We start from the raw sequence: 14,499 nt of genomic DNA, 5'->3' as shown, positions 1-14,499 counted from the left end.
ACGCTTCAAGACACACAATTCTTCACTACACCGGCACCTGCTGCCGGGGCCGAAAACCTCACACTGCCGGTGATTGGCTGAGTGCAGTATGACTCGCCGACCACCGGCAACCAGGAAGAGTATTGCGGCGGAGACCGGATTGGGTTACCGGAGGCATTGGGGGAGCGAAGGAAGGTATGTACATCTTTATTTTTTTACTGCCAGCAGTATGGGGGACAATTTTTGTATTCTGAAGTTCTCCTTTAAGCCTGGGTGCTTCTGTCGATGACAGTCACACTGCAGTTGAGGAAGACGATTGCTTTGGGGGACTGAAGTAGGACATCAGAGGCACCAGTGGAGGTAAGTAGATGTTTTTTTTTTCCCATAACCCCACACAATGGGCATAATTAGAAAGAGAAACCCTCCAGCTGGAGTTCTCCTTTAAGGCTTCATTCACATCTACGTCAGGGCCTCCACTGCAGATTCCTTTTCAGTAATGGGAAGAGAAAACACGGCATGCAGTATTCCCCCCCCCCCCATCAGGTCCCATTCAAACTACCGAGCGGAATTCCACTTGCAAACTAGCTGAATCAGCAGAAATTTACAGTGTAAGCATCAGAGGAAAAAAAAATCCAATTAAATAAAATGGGATTCTGCTTAAAAAAGGAACGTGTTTATTCCTTCAGGGAATTCTGGAAATTCAGCTGTGTAAACTGTAAAGCAGAATCCCATTGCCGGGACAACCAACAGCTGCCTGGGCATGTTGAGAGTTGTAGTTTGCAACAGCTGGAGGCCCACGGTTTGTAGACCACTGTTGTAGAGCTCAATGGTGATCTACATTCCGTTGAGTAGAATTACAGGGAGTCGGACGTGGATGTAATACAAGCATTCGGCAGCCATGTAAAAAATCAACCTTATGGTGGACTGCTCTAAGATCCGATGTGGTGATACAGATGAAAATGCTTGTAAATGTTATTTTCATAGCTTAACAATCCTTCTCCCACCTCACAGTCACCAACATTGTCACACTTTATAGGCCCAGATATAGTAATACTGTCTAATTCGTACACAGCGTAAACCTACACTAGACAGTCTTACAATGTGCCAGATTTATCTCTGATTGATAAATCTGGCACCTCTTTCTAGTTAAAGGGGTACTCCGCAGTAAAACATTTTTCTTTAAATCAACTGGAGCAAGAAAGTTTTTATCTTTGTAAATTATTTCTATAAAAAAAATCCTAATCCTTCCAGTATTTATCAGCTGCTGTATGTTCTTTTCGTTTTGAATTTCCTTTCTGTCTGACCCCAGTGCTCTCTGCTGACACCTCTGTCCATTTTAGGAACTGTCCAGAGCAGAAACAAATCCCCATAGCAAACCTCTCCTGCTCTGGATAGTTCCTGACATGGACAGAGGTGTCAGCAGAGAGCACTGTGGTCAGACAGAAAGGAAATCCGAAAAGAAAAGAACTTCCTGTGGAGCAAATAGCAGCTGATAAGTACTGGAAGCATTAAGATTTTTAAATAGAAGTAATTTACAAATCTGTTTAACTTTCCGGCATCAGTTGATTTAAAAAAAAAATATAAATGTTTTCCAGCAGATTACCCCTTTAATGTTTTATTGGTTTACGTACTTAAAAAACACAAATGTGGACCAAAATTATATATATTCTACATTGTAAGCCACGCCCTTTCCGATAAGACATGCCCCCTTGTCAAACAAGGAGCGTTTTAATGTTGCGTATAATAAATGTGTTACAATTGAAAAAAATTCCGGAGCGTCAGCCATTGTCAGTCTGGGCCTGTGTATACCACAGAGTATGTACTAAACGTATTTCTGGAATTCCTTTATTTTGTTCTTCTTCAGGTTATGAACAACACTAAATACGACTGGCTGTCCGTGAAACCAGCGGAACCAACACCTACTCAGTGCTGCGGAAGCGGCTGCTCCCCCTGTATATTCGATCTTTACCAGGCTGAGCTAGAATTATGGGAGAAAGCTAAAGAACGAGATGATCCCAACCTCCTCCGAAAAGTCAAAGTAAAGGTAATAAATCGGACAGTTTGTAAATATGTAGCATTATTTACCGTATCTTACTCTGGGGTGGAGTTAAAAGGCTGTTATACTCTAGAGCTGCTTTTGCAATTCTGCACTTATTTAAAGGGGTACTCCACTGGAAAAAAACATTTTTAAATCAACTGGTGCCAGGAAGTTAAACAGATTTCTAAACCACTTCTGTTTAAAATTCCTAATCCTTCCACTTATCAACTGCTGTTATGATCCACAGGAAGTTCTTTTCTTTTTGAATTTCCTTTCTGTCTCACCACAGTGCTCTCTGCTGACACCTCTGTTCATTTTAGGAACTGTCGAGAGTAGGAGCAAATCCCCATAGCAAACCTCTCCTGCTCTGGACAGTTCCTGACATGGACAGAGGTGTCAGCAGAGAGCACTGTGGTCAGGCAGAAAGGAAATTCAAAAAGAAAAGAACTTCCTGTGTATTATACAGCAGCTGATAAGTACTGGAAGGATTGGGATTTTTTTTAAATAGAAGTAATTTACAAATCTGTTTAACTTTAACAGTTGATTTAAAAGAAAATGTTATCCAGTTTAAAGTACCTGTACTAATTCAAAGTTTTTACAAAGTTATTCAGCTTTTCCTGTAGATCAGTGTTTCCCAACCAGCGTGCCTCCAGCTGTTGCAAAACTACAACTCCCAGCATGCCCGGACAGCCTTTGGCTGTCCGGGCATGCTGGGAGTTGTAGTTTTGCAACAGCTGGAGGCACACTGGTTGGGAAACACTGCTGTAGGTTATCAAAAATGAGCCTGTGCTTTAGCCTGGCCATACAGTGGCATTCTGCATATCCATAGGAGTGTAGTTGTCGGTGGGTGGTGGTCGCCCCTCTTGGTATCGGGATATCGCCATAGGTGGACCCTCTACCATAAATCTTCAGGATAAGAAGATTCTTTAATGTTAACGTTGTGGTAATTCTAAAAGGTTTTTATTGTTCTTAAAACAACGTGTTTCGGGGTCTTATATCCCCTTCCTCAGGTTGAAAAGAACTAGAACCCTCAGGGTAGGGACAGGTAGGCAGATGTCCCACTGACCATTACTGTCCCTGAGACCAGTAGTCGCGCCGTAACCTGCGATTTTTCTCCTACAGACCCAAGATGTACGTCTGAGTCCAGAAACATTCACAGAATTCAGGCTTTGCTCTGTGGAACGGGAGACGGAGGACACAAATCGCTACAGATTTCAGCTGCCATCTGGTGGGAGTTTAGGACTGAAGTTGGGACAGCATCTTGTACTAAGGTATTAGTACTACTGGAAAGAGGGATTGTTACAGCTTCTCCTACAAACACAGTAAAGCCAGCCATCTTGTGTGGTAAAAATCTGTTGCAACATATTTTTATATAAGAAGCTACGAGGTTCCTCATTGTGACTATGAAGAAATAAATCAGTAAATGTCACTTATCCCGCAAAATGGCTGTCTCTAAAACATGGGCAGGAAACCACAAAAAATTTCCTCACAGGAAGTCTTTTTTTATTTTATGTGTCAAGGAGGCGGGGCAGAGCTGCTCAAGTGCCACAGCCTGGCACATCTCCTCTCTTGCCCTTATCTCCCATCCCCTCCTAGATTGATGCTTTGGGGCCCTGTATATAAATCAAGGAGGTGCTGAGAGGTGAAGTCGAGTGAGGAGGTGTGCCAGGCTGTGGCACTTGAGCAGCTCGGCAACGCCTCCTTGACACTTGGCCGATAAATAAAAAGGGGATTTTATAAGTTTGGCAACCACCATTGGCTCGAGGAAAGGTACAGTTTACTTTTATAACAGTTATCCAGCTGTCTATTCATCTCTTAGCCGCTAATAGAGCGCATATACGCAAACAGAAGGTCTACAAGGAACAACGAAAAGATAAAAGTAGACCAAAAATGTCCTGGTGCTGAAAAGTTAAAGGGGTATTCCAGGAAAAAACTTATATATATATATTTGCTGATTATTTATATTAAAAAATCTGAATCCTTCCAGTACTTATCAGCTGCTGAAATTGAGTTGTTCTTTTCTTTCTGGCAACAGTGCTCTCTGCTGACATCTCTGCTTGTCTCAGGAACTGCACAGAGTAGAAGAGGTTTGCTATGGGGATTTGCTTCTACCCTGGACAGTTCCCGAGACGTGTGTCATCAGAGAGGACTTAGACAGAAAAGAACAACTCAACTTCAGCAGCTCATAAGTACTGAAAGGTAAAAGTATTTTTTTAATAGAAGTAATTTACAAATCTGTTTAACTTTCTGGAGCCAGTTGGTGTGTGTGTGTGTGTGTGTGTGTGTATATATATATATATATATATATATATATATATATATATATATATATATAAATGTTTTCCTGGATAACCCCCCCTTTAAAAAAATAAATAAAAGCTGACTGCTGTTTTTTTGTTTTCACAGAGGCATGGTAAATGGGGTGGAGATCCAAAGAGCATACACCCCCATTAGTTCCATTGATTCCAAGGGCCATTTTGAACTTTTATTAAAGGTAAATATATATCCATATGAAGGAATGGGGTTGTCTCATCACTGCGAAATCTGAAGTTGGGCCCAAACTCAGTAGTCCTGTTCAGCACCCTACATAAGAAAGCAAACAGGGCCAGAAACCGGAAGACTTTTGTGGAGAGGTGGAAATTGTGGTGGGCATGCTGGGAATTGTAGTTTTGCAACACCTGGAGGCACCTTGGTTGGGAAACACTGCCCTATGTTAAAGGGGTTATCCAGGAAAAAATATTTTTTTTATATATCAAATGGCTCCAGACAGTTAAACAGATTTGTAAATTACTTCTATTTAAAAAATCTTAATCCTTTCAGTACTTATGAGCTGCTGAAGGTGAGTTGTTCTTTTCTGTCTAAGTGCTCTCTAATGACACCTGTCTCGGGAACTGTCCAGAGTAGAAGCAAATGCCCATAACAAACCTCTTCTACTCTGTGCAGTTCCCGAGACAAGCAGAGATGTCAGCAGAGAGCACTGTTGCCAGACAGAAAAGAACAACTCAACTTCAGCAGCTGATAGTTATTGGAAGGATTAAGATTTTCAGTAGAAGTAATCTACAAATCTGTTTGACTTTCTGAAGCCAGTTGAATACCCCTTTAATGCATTGTTGTTGCAGGTTTATGAGCATGGCTTGATGTCGCAGTATATAAAATGCTGGAGGCAAGAAGACTATGTTGCATGGAGGGGACCATTTGGAGGTTTCTTATACAAACCTAATAAGGTCAGTATTACAGCGTTCTGTAGCATGTTTTTGCTTTGTTGCCAGTTTATACTTTTAAAAGTACAATACACTACGTACAAAGCATTGTGTTTTTTGACGGGGTCAGTGGTATTCTTTTTTTATTTATATATATATATATATATATATATATATATATATATAATGTATAGAAAGAATATATAGGCAGCACACCGCAGGTAGACTTCAAACAAAAATAGGATTTATTCCACGATGTGGGAGACTACGTTTCTCCAGCCTCACGCTGGAGAAACGTAGTCTCTCACATCATGGAATAAATCCTATTTTTGTTTGAAGTCTACCTGCGGTGTGCTGCCTATATATTCTATATATATATATATATATATAAAATTTATTTTTGTAAATGCAGCTTTCTCTAGGTATGGCATTCTAATTGAGTTATGCCATCATTATTCTTCTGACATAATGGAGGCCCCAGCAAGATAATGTCTCCTACATAACTAGGCCCCAACTAGAAAATGTTTCTGACTAGTTAAAGGGGTACTCCCGTGGGAACCTTTTTTTTTTTTTTTTTTTTTTTTTTTTAAATCAACTGATTTATTAAAAAATCTTAATCCTTCCAGTACTTTTTAGGGGCTGTATACTAAAGAGAAATCCAAAAAAGAAATGCATTTCCTCTGATGTCATGACCACAGTGCTCTCTGCTGACCTGTGCTGTCCATTTTAGGAACTGTCCAGAGCAGCATATGTATGCTAAGTGGATTTTCTCCTGCTCTGGACAGTTCCTAAAATGGACAGCAGAGGTCAGCAGAGAGCACTGTGGTCGTGACATCAGAGGAAATGCAAAAAAGACAATGCAAAAATCTAAAACAAATTTGTAATTGTAAATTTTATCCCTTGCTGCATAACGCTGTTTATAAACTGTGCAGCAGCACAGCAGGGGTATGAAGCGAGCTTGCATCATACCCGCACGGTCCCGGCTGCTATCAGCAGCCAGGACCCACCAGTAAGGCCGAGGCTGATCAGGCCGATGTCCAGCATTAACCCTTTAGATGCGTCTAAAAGTGCCAAAATCTGATCGCAGCTGCTCAGCAGAGCTGATCGGTGAAATGGCGATGTCCAGATTAGCCATATGGACTGAGGGAAGCCTCTCACCTCCTTCCCTGCCGTCCGATCGGTGCTCCTTTGCTGCTGCCAGCCATTGCAGGCTGTAGCAATCGAGCACTGATAACACAGATCAATGCTCTCCTATGGAGCATCATTGATCAGTGTATGCAATCTTAAGATTGCATGTAATAGTCTCCTATGGGGACTATAAAATAGTGAAAGTGTTAAAAAAAAATAAAATAAAAAAAGTAAATAAATATCAATTAACCACTTCCTTAATAAAAGTTTCAGTGACTATGCGTCTCCCTCCCCCTGTGCTGCTCCGGGTTCTGCCTCCTTAGGGTTGTTTCCTCCTGGTCCCTTCCACCTGCTGTGGCGCTCGTCCAGGTTTATGCGGCAGGAGTCCTGTATTGGCCTGTCTCGGATCTCCCTGGAGCTCCCTGGCTGTTCTGGGCTCCATGCTGCTGGGGCGCACGCGCGTCTGACATTGTGGCGCGCGCGTGTGATGTCACACGCGAGCACGGACGCGAGCATGCTCTGCCACCGGAAGTCCCTCCGCCAAGATGGTGGCGCCCACCGGAACATCAGGGAAGCGGGGAGGGACTGCATATTTGAACGGAGGGGTATAAATTGCTCCTCTGTTCCATCATGCATCCCTCTGAACCATGGATACGTCTTCTGCCCCCTGCTCTGCTCATCTGGAGCGCTCGGCATTAACTGTAAGTAGCTGTCCCTTAGGGGGGTTCACTTACTTTTATACTGCTTTTTGCTTATGTATCACTTGGTGTCTTGTATAGCAGTGGTTTCTTTGGGATTAGCACCATATTGCTTGCACTATGCTGCTTTTTTTTCCTATATTCTACTCTCTGATTCTTATGGGTTTTCCTTTTGTTTTTACACTTAAAGGAGTACTCCGGCGCGCACTTTTTTTCATGTTATCCCGTCCGGGCTGCAAAATAAAAGAAAACGCACTTTATCTTACCTGCCAACGAGCCCCCGGAGCTCCGGTACAGGTGTTCGGTCCCTGGGCTGTATTCTTCTTACTTCTTGTTAGTCCGACACGTCACACGGAGCTTCAGCCTATCACTGGCCGAGGCGGGACATCGCTGTACCGGAGCACCGGGGGCTCGTTGGCAGGTAAGAGAGTGCGTTTTCTTTTATTTTGCAGCCCGGACGGGATAACATGAAAAAAGTGTGCATCGGAGTACTCCTTTAAGAAGACAAGGAGGCCCCAAAGAAATCAAAAGAAAGAGAATCCTCCAAAGAAACTTCAAATGAATATAAATCTAAGTCCAAAAAATGTGGCATTTGTTCAGTTGTACTACCGGATATCCATCCTAAACCCCTTTGTAAAGCCTGCACTGACAAAATAGTTTTCCAAAAATCTCCGTCCTTTATGGATGAGCTTCGCTTACTGATAAATCAAGTACAATCTGCCATAGCTACTGCACTGCCTAGTTCTTCAGCTTCCGTTACTTCTGATACCCCTGTGGCTGAGCCTCCTCCATCAGAAAGACAAAAAACTGCTATTGTTTTGGACTCAGACTCTGATTTTAATGACAATTTTAATTCCGGTCTTACTTACTCTGAAGAAGAGGGTGAAATTCAAGACACTCCTCCTAAGAGGGATGATAAAAATATAATTTTTCTTCTGAAGATACAGATATTTTACTTACCGCTGTGGGAAGTACAATGAATATAATAGATACTCCAGAACCTACATCCGTCCAGGACAGAATGTTTGCTGGTCTAAAACCTCAAAAAACAAGTATTTTTTTGGTTCATGATCGCATTAAAATGCTTATCACAGATGAGTGGTAGGCTCCGGAGAGGAGCTTGCAGATACCTAAGGTATTTCGCAACAGTTTCCCCTTTGACCCCAATGACTTAAATCTGTGGAATGAGCCTCCAAAAATGGATGTGCAACTTTCTAAAGTTGTTAACAGAACTGCGCTTCCATTTGAGGATGCAGCTCAGCTTAAAGACACCTTAGACCGCAAAATGGATGGTCTTCTAAAAAAGATCCTGGGAAGCCTCATCGGCTTTAATCAACCTCAATATTGCGGCTACTACTGTAGCCAGGTCTCTGGTGGATGCATCAGCTGAATCAGTTAGATTTGCAGTAAAAGCCACCGCCTTATCTAACTCCACTAGAAGGGCCCTATACTGGCAAGGTGACTCTACCTCTAAGGTTAAAGGAGAACTACGGGATTGAAAATTGTATCCCCTATACTAGGCATAGGGGTTAAGTTTCAGATCGCGGGGGGTCCGACTGCTGGGGCCCCCCACGATCTCCCGTACGGGGCCGCAGCTCTCTGCATAGAGGGCGCGTGTCGACTACCGCACGAGGCGGCGGCTGACACGCGCCCTCCATTTACTGCTATGGGAGAGCCGAAGCGCTGCCTTCTGCAATTTCCGGCTCTCCCATAGCAGTGTATGGAGGGGGCGTGTCAGCCGCTGCTTCGTGCGGTGGTCAACACGCCCTCTCTAACCAGAGAGCCGTGGCCCCGTACGGGAGATCGCTGGGGGCACCAGCGGTCTGATCTGAAACTTATCCCCTATCCTTAGGATAGGGGATACATTTTTCAATCCCGTAATTCTCCTTTAAACTTTGTTCTATCCCCTTTCAGGGTAATCTTGTGTTCGACTCGGTCCTTGAAAAAATTCTGGAACAGGCAGCTGACAGGAAAAAATGTTTTCCCTATTCAGAAATTTTTTTTTTAACAAAATAAAAATTTTCATTCCTTTAATAGGAACAAAGAGTATAAAGGAAGAGGTAAAGGATGTCGCTGGAGCCATCCCAAAGGAGGGAAAAGTAGAGACTTTATCCTCAATCCCAATTCCGAAAACAAAAAACAATGACAGGCTGTCTGTATTCAGTCACCAGTGGTCTCAGATCACGAAAACCCCTTCCTTCTAAATTCCATATCTCAGGGATACAGAATAGAGTTTATCAGCCTTCCTCCTCCAAGATTTTAACATATCTCGGATCAGACACCATAACCCCTTCCCTCTTTGGCGATTTTTCATGTTTGCACTTTAGTTTTTTCCTCCTCACCTTCTAAAAATCATAACACTTTCAATTTTCCACCTACAAATCCATATGAGGGCTTGTTCTTTGCACCAACAATTTTACTTTGTAATACTATTAATAATCTCACTACAAAATCTACGGCGAAACCAGAAAAAAAATATTTGCAAAAAAAAAAAAGCCATTTTGCAATTTTTAGCGGCTTCCGTTTCTACGCCGTGCAGTTTTGGGTAAAAATTGCACCTTATATTTATTCTGTAGGTCCATACGGTTGCAAGGATACCCAATTTATATAGGTTTGATTAGATTTTACTACTAAAAGAATTATAACTACGTGCACCAAATTTAACACGTTGAAAAATGTCCTCTTCTGACCCCTATAACTTTTTTATTTTTCCTTTATAAGGGGCAGTATGAGGACTCATTTTTTTGCACCGTGATCTGAAGTTTTTATCGGTACCATTTTTGTTTTGTCCGGACTTTTTGATCACTTTTTATTCCTTTTTTTATGGTATAAAAAGTGATCAAAAAACGCTATTTTGGACTTTGGAATTTTTTTACGTGTACGCCAGTGACCGTGCGGTTTAATTAACTGTATATTTTTATAGTTCATACATTTATGCATGCGGTGATACCACAAATTTTTATTTGCACAGTTTTTTGTTTTTTTATGGGAAAAGGGGGTGATTCAAACTTTGATTAGGGAAGGGGTTAAATCACATTTATTAAAGGAGATGTCCGGTGCAGACTTTTTCTATTACGTCCTGCCCGGGCTGCAAAAAAAGACAAAACAAACTTTCACTTACCTCCATATGTTGCCCCGGAGCTCCACAACAGCTGATCGGTCGGCCGGGCTTTTTACTTCCCACTTCTTTAGCCCGATACGTCACACGGCGCTTCAGCCTATCACCGTCCGAGGCGGGACATTGCTGCGGCCGGTGATAGTCTGAAGCTCCGTGTGACATATCGGGCTAAAGGAAGTGGGAAGTAAAAAGCCTGGCTGACCGATCAGCTGTTGCGGAGCTCCTGGGCAACATATGGAGGTAAGTGAAAGTTTGTTTTGTCTTTTTTTTGCAGCCCGGGCAGGATGGAATAGAAAAAGTCTGCACCGGACATCTCTTTTAACACCTTATTTTCATAGGGGACTATAACATTGCACACACTGATCATTGCCATGCAATAGCCTGGCATTGATCAGTGTTATCGTCGCTCCTGCCTGGATCTCAGGCACGGAGCAGTCATTCAGCGATCAAACAGGCAGGTAAGGATCCTCCTCGCGTCCTGCAAACTGTACAGGACACCGCAATTTCACCGCGGCGGTCCCGAACAGCACCACTCAGCTAACCGGCAATGTTTACTTACGTTTTAGACGCGACATCATGTTTGTCATAGCACACAGAGGGAGCAATATCCACTAATACATATGGGTTATAATACATAGTGAAATATAATAAGAAGGAACAAAAAAGGTGAAACAGCAAGCAAATGAAAATAGCAATAAAATAATATTGTATAATATTCTGTATACAGTTCTCATGCATACTCTTGTATCTCCGTGGTCACAGACTACAAACCAACCATGCGTAAAGTCTGACAATGCCATAATGTGATATTTTACTCATCTGGCCACTACAGTGGTAGTTTGTAGTCTGTAAACTTGAAGACACTTGTCTGCGTAGACATGCCTAAAGGAAGGTCCGTCCATGCTATTGGGACCGAAACACATATTTCTTCTGCTTATTCTGATGGTTCCAATAAATACCTTTTAACTAGTCAAATCTAACTGGTGGTATTCGTGAAGCACATGGAATGGCCACAAACAGCTTTTGGACCCCACAAATGCCCAGTTTGTCCCAGAATACAGTGGTCCCTCAAGTTACAATATGAATCGGTTCCAGGACGACCATTGTATGTTGAAACCATCGTATGTTGAGACCAGAACTCTATAGAAACCTGGTAATTGGTTCTGAAGCCCCAAAATGTCATCCAAAAATAGGAAAAAGTGAGGATTAAAGAAAAATAAGTAGATAACTGATATAGATAAAGCAAATCCTTACATATAAAAGTAATAAAGATCTGCTGGGAGCTGCAATCACTGTCTATGTAGAGGACAGGAGCTTCTTCGGGGTCCTGTACAGTACACACAGTGTCCAAAAAAAGTAACATGGAGTCGCCCTCACCTGGTGTCCAAAGGAGAAGCTAAGCCTGGTACAGGTAAAGAGTACAGAACATGTAATACCTCCCTGTACTGTAGGGGGCGCTACCAGACACCAGTCAGTGCATACACTTCAGTAATACAGGGGTTTTACCAGTGAATGTCCATTCTGATTGGTCGGTTCTTCCGGCCATTGACACATTTCACAGATCTGGACTGTCTGTACATTGTATGTTGAGTCTGGTTTCAAGTTACAATGGTCCAGAAAAGACCATTCTATGTGGAAACTATTGTATGTTGAGGCCATTGTAAGTTGAGGGATCACTGTATCTCCTGGTTTGTACCTGCTGTTGTCTGCATAGGAAATATCTAAAAATATGTACTACCGTTTAAAAAGTATGGTGTAATGTGTCCATTGTGCATATGGGAGGCCCTAAAAGAGGTTTAATAAGATTATAAATACACGTCTGCCTTTTTCCAGTAAGACATCCATCATCGTCCGCATGGTCAAGAATGATGCTAATAGAAAGCAGCCATTAAAAATAATAATTCATGAAGCCCATTTAAAGGGGTACTCCACTGGAAAACCTTTTCATTTAAATCAACTGGTGCCAGAAAGTTTAACAGATTTGTAAATTACTTCTATTAAAAAATCCCACTCCTTCCAGTACTTATCAGCTGCTGTATGCTCCACAGGAAGTTCTTTTCTTTTTGAATTTCCTTTCTGTCTGACCACAGTGCTCTCTGCTGACACTTCTGTCCATTTTAGGAACTGTTCACAGTAGGAGCAAAACCCCATAGCAAACCTCTCCTGCTCTGGACAGTTCCTGACATGGACAGAGGTGTCAGCAGAGAGCACTGTGGTCAGAAAGAAAGGAAATTAAAAAAGAAAAGAACTTCCTGTGGAGCATAAAGCAGCTGAAAAGTACTTGAAGGATTGGTATTTGTTAATAGAAGTTATTTGCAAATCTGTTTAACTTTACCCCTTTAAATTATGTGCTGTAAATCTAGAATTGTGTGACTGTGATTCCATGTAATGTTCTTGCCTCTGCTTTATGTAGTACGGGGAGCTACTGATGTTGTGTTCGGGAACAGGCATAGCCCCGATGCTACCAATCTTGACCCATGTGACGGACGATGAAGACGATGAGACCTTCTTAACACTGGTGATCTGTGCTAGAGATTTTCAGAATGTTTATATGAAGAACTTCCTTAAGGAGCAGTCAAAATACTGGAATGTCAGGATATTCTTTGTCCTTAGCCAAGTGAGTATGCCGTATTCAGCTAAGGTTTCGACTATTTAAAGGGGTACTCCACTAGCCAACATTCGGAAGTAAATGTTCTGAACGCTGTTTTCACACTGCAGGGGTTGGCCACGCCCTTGTGATGTCACAGCCACGCCCACTTAATGCAGGTCTAGGGGAGGGGGCGTGGCGGCCGTCACAATGCCTCCCATAGACTTGCATTGAGGGGGCGTGGCTGCAACGTCATGAGGGGGCGCGAAAACTGCGTTCGGAAGTAAATGTACAGTAAATGTTCGGAAGTAAATGGCCAGTGGAGAACCCCTTTAATGAAGTGTATACCATGATTTTGGTTTTAAGGAGTCAACTAGCTCAGCCTATAAGTGTTGGGCTTGTGTAAAGTCACCTACATGAGATAAAGTAGTAAACATGGACACATTATTGGGAACTCCAGCAATCCAGCACTACAGATGGTCATTCTGGGAAACCCATTTCATGGCAGTACATATGAGTCTCATTAAAGGGGTTTTCCAGGAATTATTTTATTTGACTATGCTACAGGGGCTGTAAAGTTAGAGTAGTTCATAATATAGTGCCTGTACATGTGTGTGACGGTTTTCTCACAATTCTTCTGTGATTCTCACCCCAATATTTATTTTTATCAGCATACAAAATGACTTGTCTCAGATTTTTCCCAGCTTGCAATGCGGCCGAGACCTGACTCACTAGTCAGCTGATGACAGGGAGCCTGTCTGCTTCAATGGATAGAGTGATCGCTTGGTGGGAGGGAGATCATTCTGCAACTAATTGTAGTTTTTGCAAAAACTGGAGGCACCCTGGTTAGAAAACACTGGTCTTTTGAGTGGAATGCAGTTCCTTTTGTGTTTTCATGGGTGGGGTGGCTGATGTGTGGGAGGGAGAAAAGTGACCTCACACTTACAAGGAAGGAATTCTGGGATTTGTGATTGAAGAAGGGAACTCCAACAGGAAATACAAGTTCACAAAAAGCCACAGTATTAAGGTAATCTCACAACATAGCCATTTAGCCCCAAGACAAGTGCAGATCCTTCCTAAGCATGTCCATTACTGTCTGCCAGGTACGTACTAAAATCACCTTATGGTGGAGAACCCCTTTAAGTACCATATGTACACATATATGTATGTATAATCAGATCCACCAAGTTTGGGCCACAGTTGGTCTTATGTAGGCACTTCCCGTGTGATGTCATTTCAAGCTTCTAATGAATGTAGATTTTTTGCTTCATTTACTCTGTTTTCTTGTCCCAGGAACGATCCTTGGAAAATCTGCCCCTGAGTTATAAGGGAAACTCAAAGCTTGGAAGAATAGACTCTCTGTTCCTGGCAAAGGTACTGGAGACATGTAGGAGAAGACCCTACGTGCTTATTTGTGGTTCGGTACCATTTACAGAGGACATGACTCATATGTTAAAACACCTAGGACATAAGGACACATCCATTTTTTGCTTTTAACAAATGTGAATCAAATATGAAGGGAAAATAATATTTTGTGGCAGATGAATAGCAGTCGCTTTTCTTGCAAAGTGGATCCCTAAAATGAGGAGAATTGGTGTCTGCCTCATGTTTTTGTGGGTTTTTTTTTGTTTGTTTTTTTACTTCCTCCGGATCAACACTATAGGATACTATAGGGCAGTGGTCTTCAACCTGCGGACCTCCAGATGTTGCAAAACTACAACTCCCAACACTATAGGAACACTATAGGGTAG

The 14,499-nt window shown here is 42.3% G+C and overlaps 1 protein-coding gene across 4 annotated transcripts in view; it reads left to right on the top strand.

Annotated features, from left to right (window-relative positions):
- LOC130283033 (NADH-cytochrome b5 reductase-like) overlaps positions 1–14,499 on the top strand; it is a 17,004-nt gene extending 2,505 nt beyond the window's left edge. For 3 of the 4 annotated variants that reach the window (XM_056532166.1, XM_056532168.1, XM_056532167.1), the window contains exons 3-8: positions 1,844–2,023; positions 3,140–3,288; positions 4,424–4,511; positions 5,137–5,241; positions 12,575–12,778; positions 14,042–14,485. In XM_056532166.1, coding sequence (XP_056388141.1) covers positions 1,847–2,023; positions 3,140–3,288; positions 4,424–4,511; positions 5,137–5,241; positions 12,575–12,778; positions 14,042–14,245 — 927 coding nt within the window. In that variant the 5' untranslated portion in view covers positions 1,844–1,846 and the 3' untranslated portion in view covers positions 14,246–14,485. Of the gene's footprint in view, positions 1–1,843; positions 2,024–3,139; positions 3,362–4,423; positions 4,512–5,136; positions 5,242–12,574; positions 12,779–14,041 lie in introns of those variants that run through there. The other variant, XM_056532169.1, reaches the window with a different exon arrangement.

The sequence above is a fragment of the Hyla sarda genome, chromosome 7 (assembly GCF_029499605.1).
Source record: "Hyla sarda isolate aHylSar1 chromosome 7, aHylSar1.hap1, whole genome shotgun sequence".
In the NCBI taxonomy this organism is placed as follows: domain Eukaryota; kingdom Metazoa; phylum Chordata; class Amphibia; order Anura; family Hylidae; genus Hyla; species Hyla sarda.
Note: the sequence above shows the minus strand (reverse complement) of the source record. Positions and strands in the feature narration are given on the sequence as shown.